The sequence below is a fragment of the Salminus brasiliensis genome, chromosome 1 (assembly GCF_030463535.1).
Source record: "Salminus brasiliensis chromosome 1, fSalBra1.hap2, whole genome shotgun sequence".
NCBI lineage: Eukaryota > Metazoa > Chordata > Actinopteri > Characiformes > Bryconidae > Salminus > Salminus brasiliensis.
The window spans coordinates 21125671-21146831 of record NC_132878.1 but is presented as its reverse complement, the minus strand read 5'-3'; the positions used below and the strand labels follow the sequence as shown (position 1 = coordinate 21146831).

The window sequence follows — 21161 nt, the reverse complement described above, 5'->3', positions numbered from 1 at the left end:
AATTGTTTGATTTTTACTTGTTTCTTTTGTTTTGTATGTCTCTTATTTTAACACACTGTTAGCTGACCTATAGAACAATTCCTCAGATGACATCATACAAACACTATACACCATCATTGAGAGAAATGCTAACTGCTAATTCCTATAACAGAATTGGCAGTTAGCCTTCTCCTCCAAGTGTTCTTCGTTCTCTCTGGGTGGGTAAGATCCTCCTCTCCCCCCTCAACATGATGCTAGCCAGTGCAGACGTTGGCTGAGACAAGAGAATTGGCATTAGACATTCTCCTCCAAGTGTGTTCAGCTGTCCATTGTCATTGCATTGGCTGTCTTTATGTGAGGAAGCACATTGTTGAGGTCACCTTTTGCACAGTTTTTCACTTTCTGACCTAATTTGAATCTGGCAGATGTTCTTTACATTATGTCGGAATTTCATACAACCAATAGGAATGACAAAAAGTTTTTTACATTGGCGTGTGACTTTTTTCCATTTATGGCAACAATGTTTCAGCCAAAAATGTTTCCTGATGATTAGATTTTATATTTTAAACTACATGCCTTATTCAAATACCCAATTAAGTAAAATAATACCCAGATATATTTATATATATTTAAATAACCATGAAGTCTTCTTCTCTGGACCCTTCAAGGTGCCTGAGGAATTTGATTGCAGCACTGTACATGCATGCAGTAACCTACAGCGCTTGCCATCTGCATGCACCGAGTGCTGATCCTCCAACAGCACCCCCCCCCATAATAGACACGCTGAACAGATGCCATTTGTTTATCTCTGTTAATTAGCTGTGGAACCTGTAATGGAAAAAGGGTCACCGTGTTTGGGGATCTTGCTCAGTGCTTGGTGGCTGGCTGGCAATTTTTCGTTTTTCGTCACTCAGACTCACGTAAAAAGGGGCCAATCTAAACTATACTGGCACCCTTTGTGTAGCACTATTATACGGCCACGAACAATCACTGCCCACGTCAGTCAGAACAGCCTGTTTGATAGTCTCTTTAGGATGAAAGGTTGCTTTCGATTGTCACTGTCATATGATAATAGCTATAATAAAGGAATAAATAAATAAAGATGAGTGCTATCCACGGAATGATGGGAAACCAGTAAAACCAGCAAAAACAAGCAGTCTCCAGCCAACGGCTCCTGTCGTCTGTGGACTTGTATCTGGTGTGGATTAGTGCTGCAGGGGACTAAGCGAGCACCTCTGATGTTCGTCAGCACTTGGAGCGCTGGCGGCGGCAACTTCAAAGTGCCTCACGTTCTTGGCTGGCTTCCCAAACGCCAGCACAATAAGGCTGAACAGGACCAGGGAACAGGGTGTCGCAGAGATGGTTATCAAAGCCACGTTTTGTAATAATGTTTGAATGGGTGGGAGTCTGGGGGGTAAGCAGTTGTTGCAGGAGGTTACCCAATGAGATGCAAGCTTGTCCAATTTTCTTATGGATATAACATACACGCTGTTGGGAAGAAGAGCCACTTCTTATTTTTGTATTGTATTATAAATGTATGAGATTAAACATATATAAGTATGGAAAGTTTCAAATAACATTTTTACTTCTCTAAAATTCAATAAGATCTGCAAAAACATTTTTTTTACTTTTATGGGAATAATAAAATCACAATTAATGTTATATACACTATTAAAAGTATACGTTCTTTGAGGAACTTTCGGAGGTTCTTTAATTTGAAACTGTGGAAGAACCTCTTAAGGTGCTTTGTGGAACCTTCAAGAAGTTTTTTTACAGTTACACCCCTACTTACAGTGTATGTTGCTTTGATTCAAGCAACCAGTTATGGAGTGAACTGCAACTACATGCAGTGTAGATGAGTAAAGTGAGTTTTGTTCTAGCAAATGATTTTTACTGGCTTAGCCTGAACAGATATTTGGATTTGGTTACAAAGTCATACATAGCTTTTGGCACCTATAGCCACCTCTTTCTCCATCACAGTGTTGTTGAGAGGTTGCTGTGATGTTTGTGATATGTTCATATACAATTGTAATTGCAATTATTTCACCTCCATTGCACTTTTTATTACCTCCATTGCAAGGTTTATTAGCAGAATTTATAAACTTTTAACTGTTTGCAATGAACTAATCAAAAATGAACAGTTGAAATAACTCAGCACAACTAATACAACTAGTGCTTTCTCCAAATTCACACAAATTGCCACTTTAAATGCCTACTGCAGTCTCACAATTATTTAACATCTTCAATAACAAACATCTTTATCACTTTTCACTTCTTCTTCCTCCAGGCATACTGCTGATCCATAGGCCTGAAAAGTTCCAGTTTTGTTTAAACAAACCTAGGTATGTTTAAATCAGCGGTATGTCTGGAGGAGGAAGAATGAAGAATACACTGAAAAGAACACCCTGTCTACAATGAAGCATGGCTGTGGCTTGGTGATGCCCTGGGAACATGCAGTGTGTGCAGGGCAAGATGGATTAAATATGGTCTTAGTAAATTCTAGGAGAAAACGTCACGCTTCTGTAAGGAACCTGAAGCTTGGACGTAATTGAACCCTCCATGAGGACAATTATCCCAAGCATACCTCAAAGTCCACCAAGGCTTGGTTTCAGAAGCAGTCCTAAAAGATTCTGGAGTGGTCGTCACAGTGGCCTGACTTGAACCCCATAGAAAATCTTTGGTTGGGTTGCAATGAAAGTGAAATGGAGGTCATTAACCTTGAGGAATGGCCCATGAGACGCTTGTCCTGAAGTGGTTGAAACTTTGTGAAAATGTTAAGCCTTCAAAAAAGGGAAAAAAAACAAACAGATTTTTGTTTTTAGAATATTAATGAAATTAATGAAATGCATATGTTTGTCCAGCATTGTCCACAGTTTTAGAGTTTGATGACACTGGTGTGGTTTTGAATCTAAACCTGATTGTAACCCAGACCAGATGCTTCGCTTCTGGCTAACATCACGCTGCGAATGACGCTTAGTTGTCAAATACTTATAACACACAGATGTGAAGCCATCTGTCAGATGACCACCGTGCCCCCGTCCCATTCTTAACCAGTGCGGCCCGGGCCTGGCTGCGCGCTCGCATGCACGTTGCGTCCTCTGAGGTCTCCTGTGTGTCCTCGACACATAAGTTGGATGACGCACATGAGGCTTGTAGCACACGCTGCCTGCTGTCTGCAGCCTCACACTGACTGATCAAGCTCTGAGAGCTGCTGTTTCATTAGCACCAGAGGCACACTGCAGCGCCTGGCGCGCTCACACACACTCTTACTCATACACACTTTCACTCTCTCGGGAGGCCTGCTCTTCTGTCCTCTCACCTGCCTCAGAAAGAATCAGCAGGGACTTGGAGTTATAGGAGCTTAGGAACAGGTGTTTGGTTTTTCTTGTCATTTTCAGTTCACATGTTCATGATTTGTTGTGCTGGTGTCTTTGTAGTGTTTCCTGTTTAACAGCTCTTCATTATATTTTAAACGACATTACTGAATTCTTACCCGTCATTGAAAAACAATATAGGGAGGTTAATTTATCTTAAAGAGATGATAATGTTAAAAATGAAATTAACATCATTTATTATTGACCCCACATGCAGTTAGCCAAACATGTTGGCTGTCTGATGTGTGATTCTTTTATTCGCAACTGGAAATGCTAGGCTAATGTAGAAAAACAAACACAGACTGTTACCAATGTCCTTTTAGTAAATACACGCCCAAAATAAGCTTTAGTTGTTAAGAAAGTAATGGTGGGGCAGGAATTCTGAGAAACCAGAATCATTTTGCCTCAGGTCCAGTTTGAAAGCGCAATGTTACTACAAACCTGGGCACTATGTGGATAATCATATAGTTTTACTAGCTTAAATGTTTTAATAAGCTAAATCCACGCTTTTACTAATTCTTTTTAATAACTTATTTATGTAACTTTTTTTGGTGAGATTAGTGACAGTCCAGCGTTTGTTAGCAACCTTAGCCTATCAACATAAAACATTTCTTGGCTAATCCACTGCATGTGGGGTAAGTGATAAATCATCTAAAAATGATTTCTTTCTTCTTCTTTGTTCTCTGTATAGCGACTGTGACTGTGACCATAAATGCTGTGAATCAGATAGTCAGAATGCATGCAGACCATCTACATTTTTTGTGCTGTAAGTGGGTTTAGAGCAAAATCTGGACTGACTGAAACTTCCGGAGGACAGTATTTAAGACCTGTTGTAGAGACAATCATAAATCAGTCTCATAAAGCATGTCTCATGAATTGTAACCATACTATGTCGAACTCAATAGAAATATGTTTATTTCAGCATATTTTGTGAATTCACATCTGCTCATGTCTAACTGTATTTTCCACAAGTTAGCAACTTTATCATTTTAATTAATTAAGCTCCTCCTATACTCTGCTCAACCATGCTGTTATTTATCACTAAAATACTTCAAATATAACCAGAATATCCATAGTATGTCTATTTCCTATATTAGCAACAACATTTACACAAGTGTTGCGTGTTGTCTGAGTTCTCACTGAGAACTGCAGTTTTGAGAATGATTCTTATTTATCCTGAACAATTGGCTTTTCTTTACACTTTTTTTACTCTAGAAATCTCTGTTTTCAGAATACTTCTGAAAACAGTGTTCATGCCATTTTACATGTTATTTCCTTACAGATAAACAGTTTGTTCAGAAAAGTCTTTTCTCTGGAGAGTGTCTTTAAAACAAAGCGACTCTGTTATTCTCCCACCTCCCCGAATTACATTTATAGTGTTAAAATCTGGAATTTTATAATTTTATGGGATTTGTATAATTTATTTGCACGGTATGTCTTATTATTTTACACTGTAACACAATGTAAACAAAAACAGCCAATATTTATTGATTGCATAATTATTATTCATTATTATTAAATGCTTGGTACAACCACCTTTGGCTGTAATTACAAATGTTTTTATCAGCATTGCACATCTAGGTCCTAATGTCTTTGCCAGTCTTCTTGGACAAATTGCTAAAATTCAGTCATATTGGAAAGGGTCAGTTGGTGATGAGCAGTTTTCAAGTTTTGCCAACTATCTGCTTATGGCCTGGCCTTTGCCTGGTCCTTTCTGAAACACTATTTTCGAACTACTCCAGTGTAGCTTTGGCAGTATGCTTAAGGTCACTGTCTTGTTGGAAGTTGAACTTCCACCCTGTTCTCTTGTTTCTTGCTGATTAAGACAGGTTTTCTTTCAAGGTTTCCCTGTATATAACTACATCCATCTCGTCTTCAACCCTGCTGATGAAAAGCATCCCCACAACATGGTACTACCACCACCATGCTTCACTGTGGGGCTGTTGATCTCAGGGTGATAAACTGTGTCAATTTTCCACAATTGATGATTTTTTTTACTTTTTTTGCCAATGAATGCTGGTTTGTGTGTGTGTGTGTGTGTGTGTGTGTATACATCATACTTGTAACTGTGATTAAAATGGACCAATAGAAAGCATTTCATAGATGGAACAAAGTTTTCTTGTGACAGTGACTTTGTTTAGCATGTGGTTTAAACAGAACCACTTCTTTGAAATCCATCTTGCCCACAAAGTTTTCAACATCTTGAACAAACTCATTTTAAATACACTCATCTGTCCTCTTGGCCTAGTTTCAATTGTCCTGGCAAATGTGCCAAAATATTGAACAGATTGAGCATCTTGTGAGCCAATATTGCTTTAACGTTTTACAGATGAACACAACATTTTTATCATTGACTTTAATAAATGCTCATTTAGTTTTAAGGGGTTTTGTGCTTTGAGTTGTATAGTGTACTTGGTCAGTGTGATGGGTGATGATGAAAGCTGTCAGGTTGAGTTGATGTGTGGCAGGGGTGGGCAGTATGACTTCTTGCCAACATTGCATTTGTAAGAATATGATGGGTGTGATAATATGTCTAGAACATACATAGAACAACAGCATGTACTATCAAATATAAGGAGCCTGTAAATGATAACCAGTGTTATGTTGTTTTGCTGTAATTTTATTAATGGTTAGATGTATTCATGTGATGTTTTTGCTACATTGGCCACATTTAATATAAAGCAGTAACAGGCGATCTCTCCCTGATCTGCAGACTACCTGGCAAGTCGTGGGCGGCTGAGCGAAGCGGACGCTCGCCGGAAGTTCTGGCAGATTCTTTCGGCTGTGGAGTACTGCCACGAGCGTGGCATCGTTCACCGAGACCTGAAGGCCGAGAACCTGCTGCTGGATGCACACATGAACATCAAGATTGCAGGCAAGTGGTTACTAGTTTACACACTAGAAATGAAATGTGAACTACTTTTGTTGATATAACATTAAACCCGAACATTAAATAGAACACCCAGTAATAATCATACAGGTTAGAATTGTAATAAATCCAGTAGGGGTAAAAAGGGACGGTGCAGTTGAACAGCCTGATGCTTAATTGTAAAAGATGCCCAAGGACAACACATTTGCTGCAACCAGTGCTACACTCTTGTGAACTACTACTCTTGAATTATTTCCATTGTAACTAACTACAAATGTTCAGTAGCTACTACATATTATTCAATTCCTATTATTATTCAGTAATATTACTGTTCAATAACCACTGTGCAGTGTTCAGTAACTACTCTGCACTGTTTAGTAACTACTGTGCACTGTTTCGAAGCTGCTATACAGTATTTAGTAACTGCTATAAATTATTCAAATACTGTTATGATTTTTTTATAAGACTAAAGATAATATTCAGTTACTTAAATTACTTATTGAGTAACCACACTATTCAGGAACTACTTGAATTCATAAATATAAATGATTTAGTAACTAGTATAAGTCATTCAGAAACTACTAATGAATTATTCAGAAACTACTATAAAACTAATAACAAAAGTTATGTAGATAACTAAAGTGCAAGCCCACGTACAGGTCTTTAGGGTTAACGGATTAAAATGCTTTTAAAATATTTTCACTCCCAAATGTAGTTCCCACACAGCCGTGGAATGCATGTTCCTTTTACTTTCATGCACTAAATATGGTGTAATCAAGTGCTATCATTGGATTATTCCCATCAGTTTTCATTGTAATTAAGTTGCTTTGTGCGTTTTGCTGCAAAGGTTTTAGCTGCAGTGCGTGTTAAAATCACAGCCAGCCTTTATCTTCTTTCAGGCTCACCACATTTCAAACCAGATAACATACAAATGCATACCAACAGCAGTCAGTCCCTCAGCCACTCTGGGATCGCATATTTACCCAGTGACGTCAAGTAGAAGTGAGGCCAGTAGCACTGAGGAATGAACTAATATGCTCTGAGATCAAACACACATACACGCACACACACACTCACACACACACAGAGCTGTAAAACCGGCTGAGCTTGGTGAATCACCAGACCTCCCACAGTTATTTGTAAGAATACAAAGATTTGAGGAAATGAATTATTGCACACATGCTAGAGCTACACAGTAGAAGTTCTGTTACCATTACATTGATATGAACTTGGTTAAAGTCGAGCAGTGTGTGAAATGCTTTTTTATTTCTAGAGAATGCAGTCTGACTGAACTCCCTGACCATTCAGCTCCCTTTTACTTTAGAACACTGCAGTGAGATGCACTTAATGTGTGTGTGTGTATAGTGGTACACACCTACACCTAACTTAACTGAAAAACAGCATAGGCCTGCCTGCAGCGCCACCACATGGTAACATCAGTGACCACAAAATAGAGCTAAGCGATGACTGTACACAGGGCAGGTGTTTAAAACAATAAGGTGATATTGATGCACTGGCACATGTGATTGGTTACAGTGTGGGTTGCTTACACTTGCAGCGCTTCAACAAGAGAAAGTATAGTGTCCGATTTTGCGAGCTGAAGTTGGCTTCTTGTTTGAATATTTTGTTCAACCCTCAATGGGATAGGCACTAAAACTGCTGCATCGTTTAGTGCAGGCGACTGTGAAGCCAGTTTTAATCCTCTTTGTTAACAACCTATTATTTTCACTATGGATGGTTTGTCCATTAAAATCTCTAATTACTCTGATACTCATTTACATCTAATAATCAGGTTACTATATTGGATTGCTTATGTATAATGAATGGTGACAGCCTTAAACCCAGTAATGCTAAAGCTATAATTACTATATTGTACATACTGCACGTATTGCGCTCATCTAATTCTGCAGTTTGAAGCAACAGACATGTAAAGGCTCCAGAAACGTGAATCACCTGGAGGGGTGGGGGGTGAATATAAAAAATGTGAAATATTCAAACCCCCACCCCACTAACCTGACAAAAGGCATGTGATCGCAAACATCAATCACTTCATCTGACCTACATTTTTAACTCTGAGACATTTTTGTGTGCGAGTGTGTTGGAGGCATACTTTTATCTAGATCCGTAGCTTGTTGTTTTCCGAGTAAATGATTGCTGCAGTGTGACAATAGAGGCTGGTTCAGACTGAAGTGATAGAGAGAGAGGCCGTCCGGGTGTTCCATAGATGCCAGTCTCTGGCGACTGAGAGGCGCATTGTAACGAATCAATTATGTCTGCATTTACGTCACAGCAGCGTGTGTGAGAGAGGGGCAGACACACTGAAACTACATTATAAGGCGCTCCTAGTTCCTGCTGCGTCTTGCATATATAGCAAGCTTTACTTCACTTTATTATTGCTAATGCTTTTATTGCAGCCGGTACCTGATGACATTCAGGATGAAAAGGTTTATGAAGGTTTATCAGCTCATATATTCATAAACTAGTTTTAAACCAAACCAGCTTTATCACATGGTCTTTGTCATCATTTTTGTAAGGGGTGCATGATGTATCAGCGTTCAGTAGATTATAAAAACATAAGGAAAACTGGATTATTATTTTTTTTGGTCTGATTTGGGAATTACAGGAAGTAATTGCAGATGCTAATTTTGCTCTCTATTTGAATCGGATAGCACAGTGGATAGCATTTGTAAAATAGTTGTCATTTGATTCAGCTATGTCTTATTTAGCTTAAAACAATTAATAGTTTTATAGACAGTGTTATAAACACTTATTGATACAGTATCAATTTTTGCCATAACAAGGTGTTAATTATTGATTATCTTATGGACACATTCTATATAAAACTATTTTTAGCCCCTGGTTGCATTCCTTAAGCTGATTCTTCAGTCCTGTGTTTTGATAGCGAAGGGGTTAACCCCCACAGTAACGCTCCCATTCAGTCGTGCATCAGCAAACCCTCAGACCTGGTAGACTTCGTATACCATGACCTCTATCATGGCCTCATTGGATACCGATAATATTCTCCCCCCTGACTTTGCTAGCGTTTCTTCCTCTTTCCCTCATGCTCACCTGTTACATAACAGGGGCAAGGCAATGAATTGCGTTGGAGATTTCATCATAATAGCTTAGTGCCAGCAGAACACCAGCAAGCAGTCACTGTCAGTTTACCCGCAAGGCCCGCATAAGGGTTTTTTGTCTCCGCTCCGATTGTCCCAGTCTGTTTTCCCTGCATCAGTTATTTAACAGACGCCACACCACTGCCATAATTCAGGATACATTACACCTTGTTTCCTAGAGTGGAGCCTATAAACTAATTAGTCCATCTTCAAATGAATAGTTTAAGGTAACTGTATATTTGTAAAACTAGCTAAGTGATGTCTAACCTGTCTAATTTTGGCTGAGATATTGATTTTGGCCCCTCAATGCTTATAGCTCATATCTACTACACATAACAGTAAGGGCATCTTGAAGTCTGAATTGTGTGTGTGTACATTTGCCCATTGTTGTAGTATAATATATAATCGGTCTGAGCCACCACAGAAGCAGGATTTAGTTAGCTAAATCTTGTTAAATTACATGTTCATTACATGTAGCCTTGTAGCTCCAGTGCAAATATTCCAAAGATATTTGATTAAAAAAAATAATCATCTCAATAATCACCAACAGTTGCCTTACTAGGGACAGACAGTGTGTCATGGCTGTCAGTCACTGTTTGTGTAGAGCAATCAACCTCTAGCCACTTCTCTTGCTGCACTTGCTCTTATCTCACTTGTTGTTTTTCACTAGGATGCTTCCTTTTATAAGTGAAACCCAGACAGCAGACACTTTGAACTGCTGACCAGATCTGCAGAGCTGAACTGATAGGCATGTTTTGCTGCCACACCTTCTATTCCAGACTTCGGCTTTGGAAACTTCTTCCGCCCTGGGGAGCCCCTGGCCACGTGGTGTGGCAGTCCCCCTTATGCTGCCCCAGAGGTGTTCGAGGGCCAGCAGTATGAAGGTCCACAACTGGACATCTGGGTAAGGAAGTTTCTCTCCATTTCATCTGAACAACATTTCAACAGACTACCTGTTCCAAAGTTTGGAAGTTTGGATCACTGATTTTGATAATATTAAACCAATTTAGTTGCTAACAAAGTGCATAAAACATGCTGTTTGCTCATTCAGATTCATTCAGATAAAAAACAAATGTATATAAAGTTGTATATGAAAAACTAGCTAATTTTAACTGAAGCACTTTGCTTACAACCAACAGGACTTTACTGAGATTACTGTAAAGAAAGCTGTATAGCATTAAGAATTAAGTTGTGGTTAGGTTAGGATTTGGTGGTTAGGGTTAGTGAACAAGTATAATAAATAAAATTTAGATCAAAGGCAGAAAACATAACTATTTTAAAGTGTTATTTACAGCATAGGAATGTAACAATATAATGTCTCATAGCGAGTTTAATTCCTATTGTATTTATTCCTATTCATATTGTGAAAGTAGTGGGTTAGCTTGTGGCTAGTATGTTAGCTTAGGGCTAACAGTAGCTTTTGTCTAAATCATTAGATTGGTACACTATAAAGCATAGATTTTGTTTCTCCCAATTTGGTACTGCCAGTCAATTCACCTGTTTGTAACTCCCACTAGCCCTAGCAATGCTCCCAACACTATGAGAGTAAGAACTTAACACCTGTCTCTTTTCAAACTGCAGCCAGTGCAATGAAAAAATATTAAGACATACTTTCAACTAACATTGTATTGTTATTGAATTAAATTTACATTTTTGTAAAACATTCCTGCACTTTTTAGTGTCTAGTCTATAATATTCCAAACTTTGTTATTGTAGATAGAAGAATCAAAGAGCATTTCATGATGACAGATTAGTCCAAACTTTTGAGCTTTAGGGCCACAAGTAGCCCATCCACGGTCCGTTCCTGTTGAGAGGATCAAAATTGTGCAATACAAATATACCCAAATCCCAAGCTCTTAAATCAAGGGCTTGCTGTCTGCTGTATTTCGGCCTCTTGTTGCGCTGGGACAAGCGCCACGGGTTGCGTCACTGGCTAATGGTCATTTTGATTGATTTTGCACTCCAAGAGCGCATGCTTGTTATTTCCTGTTTGTTGTTCGAGCGGCCCTCTATGAGTAATGCTGCTCTGTGTGTTTGTGTGCCGTTATGTAGAGCATGGGGGTGGTCTTGTATGTGCTGGTGTGTGGAGCTCTACCGTTCGATGGTCCCAGTCTGCCTGTTCTGAGACAGAGGGTACTGGAAGGCCGTTTCCGCATCCCCTACTTTATGACCGAGGGTAAGGCAGTGGTGTCCTACTTTTAGCAAATAGAATAGAAGTGCTCAATTCTACTGGTCTGTCGAGTTTACATCACCTCAAACCATCACCTCAAACCAATCAAATCCACAGTTCTGCTATAAAATCAACTGTCTGCAATGAGAGAGTCTCTCTATACTTATAGAGACGTATAAAGAAGATCTGCACATAAAATGACCTAATTGTAACAAAGCTAACATTCAAAGCTCACTCACAAGCAGACTAGGCAACAAAGGATCGAATTGGTCAGTGTTAGAGGCATGCAGCAATTTTGAGATTGCATCTTTATTTTGAGGAGCAGCTCTCACTTTCTAACAACTGACAACTGTCATTACAGCAGTGCTGACAGTGTGGATCATAGATATGTGTCCTGATCTTATTTTTTTATTATTTTTTTTTTATTTTTTTTTAGAAATAGGCCTTTGATTATTTCAGGCAAAACAATTATATTTTACTTCATTTTGTGGTGAAGATCCAGAAAAGGTTTTCTTCTGATAATGACTCTTCCATGAAGGTGCAGGTGTCACTCCAGAGTCTGCTAAATCTTACTAAAGTTCATTTTCATTTTGTTTTCCTAAGAGAAGTTCTAACATTTTTAAGTAAAAAATGGCTACCTGAAAATATTCCTGCCACAATGTGTTTTGACTGCTAGAGGAGCCCATTGATGGTCCCATTTACACAAAAAACACTTCTTTAGCTAAATCTTTGCAAAATAATAGTAATTATATGTCACTGTTAGCAGTTGTTATCTATCTTTTTAGCCCATGCACACAAAGGTGCAGCATGGAATTGTGCAGCATGGAATGCTTACTACAATTCCTAGTAATGGAAGCCCAGATACAATACATGTATGTGCTTGGGTGCATTTGGGCTAAGAATGGGAAGATTTTACTGAGCTACCATATTAATTTATCCTCCATGATAATACCAGCAGTCCAGAGTATTTTTTTCAAAGTCCTTTGAAACTTCAGCTATTTGCCATTCCCTCCTCAGACTGCGAGCACCTGATCCGGAGAATGCTGGTGCTGGACCCGGCCAAGCGCTTATCCCTGAGTCAGATCCGCGAGCACCGCTGGATGGTGCAGGAGGTGCCGTCTCAGAGGCCTGTGCTGTACCGGCAGGGCGTGGCCACAGACAGCAAGGCAGGGCTGGGGGAGCACAGCGAGCAGGTGCTCCGCCTCATGCACAGCCTCGGCATCGACCAACACAAAACCATTGAGGTGAGGCAGGCTTTTAGTAGGTCAGAAAAGCTTTGACAAACGTGTACACCCCTGAATTTGTAGATAGCCAGACATAAAAATGGGGTCTGATGAATGAGGCTTAAAATGTGGAAAAGCTGTGGTCTATATTTAGGTGTTTCAGACTACTGAAACAGACTACCCAGCACATCTGAGGGCTAAAGTTTTGCACTGGTGCTATGAGGCTTATGTTACTAATGCGTAATGTGTAATGCAACTATACCCTACCAATTAGCTTTGGTAGGGTAGTGCAAAGTTGAAATCATACTACATTTGCCTCAGATTGCACTGAGGTTTGTTGTTGGTCTGTAGTCATATTAAGCCTGATTCATCATTTAGTTTCTATTTTGTCTATTAAAATGCAAATAGATCAGAATCGCAGTGGGTCAGAATCAAGATCAGTCCGGTCATTTTTATAGATTGTGTATCGATTCTTATGTTTCCCCACTGTAGTAGAAACGTTTTCAGAAGTTAACAACAAAGTAATTTTAAAACCTAGACAAAATGTAAACTCAACAATCCACTGTTTTTGATTTTTAATATACCTTCAACCAGGGCAATAACCAAAAAATAAAAATAGATAGATAAAAATCTGATCACAAAAACAAAGCACAAAAAATATGTTAATAACAAGGACAAACCCAATAAAATTAATTAAATTATATCAAGAAATCAGAAGTCAAACAGAAAAGAAAAGAAAAGGTCAGATTTCAAATGTCTCTGCAGATCACTGCAAGTACATGAACAACTTTAACTAAAAGCTATCCGTACTATTGGAATGTAAAAAACAAATACCCATTAGAGTGTAAGTCATACAGAGACTTCTTTGCTGATGCAAATACAGAGTGATATAAAGAGTTAATAATTAATTAATAAGTTTACTAATTAATTAAGGTAAAATAATATACACAGGCAGTTTTATATTATATTCAATCACAAGTGGAAAAAAATAAAACGACTGTGAATGCTTTCTGCTTTACAAGTGTGGTGACCGCTGAGCTAATAACCAGCATTTAACTACATGCTCAAAACTCGAAAATCAATGGCAAAACAAAATCAATAGCTGAATCTTACATACCTCACTACTCTTTATGTAGTCTGTTCAATGGAACACCATTTATAATTCAGCCATAGGTCGCATATAATTCATAATGAACATTTGGTGCACAACTTGGGTGCAGAAGCCACTGTTCCATGAGCTGTGTTGTGCACTGTATAGAAAATAGTCATATAAAACGATATAAAAAACTATATAAAAAAATCAGTGTCTAAAATTAAAACAAAGTAATGTAATTAGCATATTATGCCTGACTTGTTTATGGATTATGAATGAAAACACAGAAAAATTTATAGATCAAAATTGGCCAATCAGTATAATCAGTATGCAAATTTACTCACTTATGCGCTTTCTGTCACCATGTGAACTAAATGAGCCAACTATACAAAATAAAGTACCTTATACACACCAGATGTACATTGTATAGTATCAGCCATCCTGAAGCCTGAATATTGTCTGTAGTTTTGCTTGTTTTCATACATAGCAGTACATCATGCAGTGTCTGAAATGGCACAAGCATCCAAATCTCTACAAGAATGTGCTTCAGTCTTTCATCTCCTCCTCCCTTCATGCAGTCTCTCCAGAACAAAAGCTACAACCATTTTGCTGCTATCTACTACCTGCTGGTGGAGCGACTGAAGGCTCACCGGAGCAGCTTCCCCGTAGAGCAGCGTCTCAACGCCACCCAGCGCCGTCCCAGCACTGTCGCCGAGCAGACAGTCGTCAAGGTAACGCTTTCCTGCCCAGGTGCCCTAGCCAAGGTTCCAACGACACCGTTATAAGAGTGCAAATAATAGTCACGCGAAGGGCAAACGTCTGATGCAGTAGCAGAACACAGGAGCTTAAAGTTCACCATAGCATTTGCAGGGGGGAAACCATGCTAAACTGGTATCACATGTGCTTGTGTGTTTCACTAATGGATAAAGACATCAGTTTAAAGCGGAAAAAACAAATTGGGTTATTTCCCCTTTATCCCGAGCGTCCTAGCTAAGGCATGTTTGGTGTCCAGTGTGTCCTGTTTTGCACTGGAGCCACAGTGTACTTGTCAGTGTAGCTAACAAGTAACAGATTTTAACCGCATCAGCTGATGTAGTGCCAACTGTAGGCCTAAATTATCACATGCTTAGCTCAGACTTGTTTATGTGGTTTTTGACAAAAATATGTTGTATAGTTAAAACAGGTTGGTGTAGTGGCAGAAGAGTTTAATTCATCGGCCAGGCAAGGACACTATGCCAATAGGACAAGTCAATGAACAAGATTCTTAACACTACATTTGCCTACCTGACAAAAATCAGCTTAATGGTGAAAAAAACAACATGGGTCAGTATCACTTGGTACTCTAGATTTATCAGAGTATCAGTATTGGAAATGAGAAACTGGCATTGTGCCATGTCTACTAGCCTGCACACTGTATTTTAGCTTTGTAGCTGCGCTGAAGTTCCCACTAAACACTTTTTTTCAAATGGTCACAGCGGGTTAAATTCTTTTGTGAAATGCATCTACAACTTCTACATGTGGATCATTATTGAATCCTATTCAAAAGAAAACCCCTGCCATATATTGACAGCTTCCTGGATCTGATGATACCATTAAAGAGTGTCCCTCTTCTCCCCCCTGCCTCATTGACCTCTGTTTAGGCTCAGGTTGGTCTTTCTTCTCAAGCTGCTCGGCACCTGCGCTCCCCTGTCCTCCTACAAACCTCCACCGAGACCTTCAGCTTCCCGCAGTGCCCTGCTTCCCCAGACCAGGCCCTTATGGAGGAGGAGGTAGCCACTCCAAAGGTCAGTGAAAGTCTTCAGAAACGGTTTGTGTTTGGGGGAGAGTGGGTCTCATAGAAATACACAACCAATAGCAGCATGCAGCCATTAATTGTTGCCATGGTGATCACGTTACTGGCATTTCAGTGACGTGCATGCACGTGTGAAGGCTGACCACTATTTAATGAATGCATGCTAACGTCTCTAACAGTATATAGTCGCTGTCACACAAAAACCTTGTATCCCCAATTTTACAATGAATGGACCAAATTAAATGGTACAAAAGGACTTTTTACATTCAAATTTGCGATTTTGGCCAAAAGTTCCCATTTTGGGTGAAAAAATTAGCAGGACAGTGGTGGTATATGGTTGGAGCTGAATTTTGTTATATGTAAACTGGTACGCCAGGACCCACTTGCATTTCCAAAAAGTCAGCACTGCTATTCTACTGCTGTAAATGATGGCAGACGTTGGGAAAATTGGAAAATAGGGACTCTTGACAGAATGTTCTGTCGAGAGCTGTGGCACTCTGCCATTGGCGGTGGTGGGATTTTTTGCTGAATACACCAACGGAAACAAGTGTGCCATCCTCTAGCAAGGCAGCAGGTCCCGACGGCGCGTACCGGGAGAGCGAGCCGAGTCGAAATCCGCTCGCTGTAGCCGGAGGCTGTATTTGTGCGCTGGTCGTTTTTTTTTAAATAGCAGCGTTACTCATTGCATGCCTCTGGATGACGGCAGCAACGGCTTCTTTTGTCTGCGGTGTGTGAAGTTCCTCCGCCACCATGCCACCCTCCACTCTTCCTCATGACTCATCATCCTCATCATCGGTGGAGAATCAGCCCCTGCTCTTGAATCTTAAAATAACAGCAGTGCAGAGACTGCAGCTAATGACCCCCCCCCCCCACCTCACACCACCCCTTCCCCCTCCATCTCTGAGCTTTAAATCGTAATGTAGCTGGCTCGGGATGCGTAAGGGCTTGAGTTGGAGTGTAGTGCGTCTGCTGTATGGCTTAGATGCACTGTGAGTGGAAAATCACTGTGTGTTTGGATTTTGAGCTATGTGGCCCTTTTGTTTGAGCTTGGTTGCTTAAGTCCCACCGCTGAGCCGGGCCAGCTGCTGGCGGTTACACAACACGTCGGGCCATCGGGCGTTTGCCAGCCCTTGTCTGCCCAGCACTGGGCCACCCCCTAGCCATACTTTTCTGTCCCTGTCTCTCTCTAACTCTCTCTCTCTCTTGCTCTCGCTCTCCGCAAGCCGTCAGGAGGTGTGACTGCGTACCACCTTTTTCAGCTAAATCAGGACCCTGGCTGTCGCTAGGCGGTCGCCATAGTTACCGTATATTTAATTCCCAGCTCTGTGGCTCAGCCTTTTCGTGGTTCTTACAAGCATGAGCCCCATTTGCTCTTAAAGGAATACTTCCCCAAAATGCAAACATCACTAATAATGCAGCAGCATTTGTTGTTTGTGTAAAATGAAATAAGAAAAGAAGCTTTTATGCAGTCATGTTGCTTAGTTAACTTAGTTAACTAGTTTGCACAATATTCCTGTAGAGATGGGCAATTTGACAAAGTGCTGTTGTTATCGTGATTACGTATTATATCACGATATGCTTTCCTGAATGAATTGTGGGTCTCGTCAGTTTTTTTACTAAGCGACTGCATGCATCATTAAAAGATCAGATTTAGACCAATTATAGAGAGCCTACAAACAACAACCAGACTGGATGGGAGTTTGTCATTGCTATTATCTGATTTTGTTCATTCACAGTTGCTTTGACTGACTGTGTATCCCGACAGTATGCTCAAGTATCATGATGTTCAATGCTATTTTTTGCTATTTCTACTGTTCTCACAGAACCAAGTGTTCTTTTAAGCAGGTCTTTTTTCCACCAGAGAAAAACAACCTGTAGAGATCAGAGTGTGAAGTATGTCGAAGCATCATCCAGATGTTTTCAGATGCTCTGTTGCCCAGAAAAGCTCAAAGGACAGCAGAGTACAGGATGCTGTCGGATTCCTGACAAACGGATCACCAGCGGGCTTATCCTGATTTACGCTGCCGCTAGAAGCCAACAGGCATTTGATAGCATGAAGTGGCATTACATAATTTAGATAAATCAAATGGGCCGAGGGGCACGTAATCGGAGCCCAGTGCACAAAAGATGATTAATCGGACGAGGAAGTGAGGAGGCGGAATGGTTAATAGAATTTTTTGCACTGCTTGTTGGTATTCGCGAAAAGCAGTCGCCGATTCCCCAGTGGCTTAGGCGTCAGGGCCCCCTTTTTTCCGCTGTATCGTTTCCTTGTTCTGCATCTGATGCTATTGTTATGCAGATGGTGTATGTGTGTGTGTGTTTCATCTGCCAGTATATAATATAAAACTCTCTTCCGTCTCTAACCTATTTGCATACTGTGCAAGAATAGCAAGCAGCAGCATCTCTTTTGGAATCCTGAGTGTGTGTCTGCCAATTCCAATGCTTCAGCTTTGTGTAGATTTAAGGTGGCCATTCTCCGACCTCAGGGCGATTCAGCTTGCTTATGATTCTTAAAATTTTCGGAGTTCACTGTTTGAAGACCTTATTTTGGTGGGATTTAGGATCATTCTTGAAGGTGTCTTATTTAGGCTACTTATTAAGTAGGTTTTTTTGTAAATAGTCTGCATGTTTCACTCACCTGTTTATAACTTTTTTTGCCTCAGAATGAAAAAAAAAACATTTTGCTTTTATTGTGGTGATGAGCTCTGCTTTTATTGGCTGGTTCACTTTGTGCCCTTTATTGTCGTGTGCTGTTAGCTAGCTGAAGAGACTGTAGCTAGTCGGCTGAGTTAGCGTTAAGCCTAGCACTGGCTTTCTTTTCTGGTCGGCCCTTCGGCCTTCTCTGGTCAGCCTAGTGTTAGATTTTAGCCTAGCATATGTTTGCTTCTACAGCTTCCTCTAGTAGACCCTACTGCCTTCTCTGGTTGTTCTAGCATTAGCATTTACTCTACTTTGTAGCCTTGCTTCCATATTCTCCTAAAATAGCTGTTGTGTTTAACCCTTACAATGGGGTACATTTTGGGGCCATAAGTAACAATATACAGAATACACAACTGTGGCAAATAGTGGCAAATACAGGACATAATATAGGCAGTTGTACTTTAATGTAAATTATTATTTTGGCAAAAATATTTTATTTAAAATGCTGAATAAAATTTAACTGACACCATCTGAATAACTCATCACAGTGTTTTGATGCATTAATGATAGTGGCTACCTTGTGGTCTGATAGTAGTTCTCGTTATTCCGTTTCTCCAGGTGGATGGCTGCCTTTTAGACCCTCTGCCCCCGGTCGTGGTACGCAAGGCCAGTGGCTCACTGCCTGGAAACGTCCTGGAGACGTCCATTGACGAGGGCATTGAGGCTGAGGAGGAACAGACCCCACCCCCGGCCACCTTCCAGACTCCTCGCTTTAGCCAGCGCAGGCACACACTCTCTGAAGTCACCAACCAGCCGGGAGCACTGCCCAACACAGGTATGCGTGTGTATGTGTATGTTGGTGCAGGTGCTGCCAGTAGTTCTTGAAACAGTACTCTTGTGACTAAGCACACTACACTTTATGAGAATGCAGTGACCATGCACTGTCAGTGTCCACAATAACAGTATTGTGTGGGATGCCAACACGTGTAGGGACTAGTTATTATAAGTGGAACAGTTGTAAATACGTTTATCCTTGTCACAGGGAAGCTACTTTCCATGGGCCTGAACCCATCTCTTGGCAGTATGGATTCAGAATACGATATGGGCTCAACACACAGCGACCTCAGCCTGCCTGAAGAGACTCTGCTTCAAAGAGGCACACTGGCTGCTACCCCTGCCAGTCAAGCAGAGCCTTCCTTCCTCTGCATGAAGCCTGCTAACCCCACCCTGCAGGCCCTGAGCTCAGAGGGACGGGACTCTCATAATCATTCACCAACCAACTTCCGCGAAGGACGCAGAGCCTCCGACACTTCTCTCACACAAGGTAGTTCTGTCACAAGGATGGGTAATGAGATACGTGGGAGGGTGGGTGTATAGGTAGGTAGATGGATAAATAGATATGCAAATGGGTAAATGGGCTGAAGGATAGGTAGATAGATGACTATTTAATATATACTACTGTTGAAGTCCTTCATCAGTCTTCTCTGTTGCTTTATTTCTCCCTGTCATTCATATGCAGTTACTATAAAAAGCCATTTGCGTCAGTCTGTGCTAGCCTATTCTCGGTTCATTTGAAGAACCCTGTAGTGCCTCCTTTTCCAGCCCACGCCAAATGACACTCACTCTGATTGACTCCTGACCTCCCATTAATGATGATTAAGTCTGAATCCTAAAAAAAAACCTCTGGATGATTCAGTTTAGTAGCAGTCGAGGCAGTCATAAAAACTATGAAAAAGTCCATCTCTCACAACAGCTGCAGAACTACACCTGTTCCTTTATGCCCGGTGTTCTCCTTGTTTTCTAGGTCTGGTAGCTTTCCGGCAGCACCTCCAGAATCTGGCACGGACCAAGGGTATCTTGGAGCTCAACAAGGCCCAAATGGTGCTTGGATCTGGAGTTGGAGATTCCAACTTCCAACCTAAACCCCTGGAGCTCCTGGAACGTCAGCACCAGGCAAAGATACTCACCATGCCCTGCATTCACAGGGTTTTCACATGTCATGGAAATTTAGAGGCTTGTTATCCAGCTACACACGTGGACAAAATTGTTGGTAACCCTCAGTAAATGAAATAAAAACCCACAATGGTCACAGAAATAACTTGAATCTGAAGAAGTAATAATAAATAGAAATTCTATCAAAATAAACAAATGAAAATCTGACACTGATTTTGAACCATGCTTCAACAGAATTAAATAAAAATAAACTCATCAAACAGGCCTGGACAGAAATGATGGACAACCTTTTGAGGCAATCACTGCAATCAAACGATTCTGTAATGGTCAATGAGAGTTCTCAGCAGGTTTTTTTGGCTCACTCCTCATGAGCAAACTGCTCCAGTTGTCTCAGGTTTGAAGGGTGCCTTTTCCAAACAGCATGTTTCAGCTCCTTCCAAATATGCTCAATAGGATTTAGGTCAGGGCTCATAGAAGGCCACTTCAGAATAGTCCAATGTTTTCCTCTTAGCCATTCTTGAGTGTTTTTGGGTCATTATCCTGTTGCAAGACCCATGACCTGCGACTGAGGCCAAGCTTTCTGACACTGGGCAGCACATTTCTCTCTAGAATCCCTTGATAGTATTGAGATTTCATTGTACCCTGTACAGTTTCAAGACACCCTGTGTCAGATGCAGCAAAGCAGCCCCAGAACATAACAGAGCCTCCTCCATGTTTCACAGTAGGGACAGTGTTCTTTTCTTGATATGCTTAATTTTTCCGTCTGTGAACATAGAGCTCATGTGCCTTGGCAAAAAGTTCCATCTGTCCATAGGACATTCTCCCAGAAGCTTTGGGGTTTGTCGGTATGTAGTTTGGCAAATTTCAGTCTGGCTTTTTTATGATTTGTTTTCAACAATGGTGTCCACTTTGGCTCAAACAACGACGGATGGTGCAATCTGACACTGATGTT

General features: G+C 40.6%; 1 protein-coding gene across 1 annotated transcript in view; it reads left to right on the top strand.

Annotated features, from left to right (window-relative positions):
- sik2a (salt-inducible kinase 2a) overlaps positions 1–21161 on the top strand; it is a 30945-nt gene that overhangs the window by 4866 nt on the left and 4918 nt on the right. Inside the window, exons 4-12 of the mRNA XM_072674364.1 lie at positions 6067–6228; positions 10118–10242; positions 11391–11514; positions 12526–12752; positions 14403–14555; positions 15465–15608; positions 18875–19091; positions 19299–19580; positions 20061–20209. Of these exons, the coding sequence (XP_072530465.1) occupies positions 6067–6228; positions 10118–10242; positions 11391–11514; positions 12526–12752; positions 14403–14555; positions 15465–15608; positions 18875–19091; positions 19299–19580; positions 20061–20209 (1583 nt within the window). The remainder of the gene's footprint in view (positions 1–6066; positions 6229–10117; positions 10243–11390; positions 11515–12525; positions 12753–14402; positions 14556–15464; positions 15609–18874; positions 19092–19298; positions 19581–20060; positions 20210–21161) is intronic.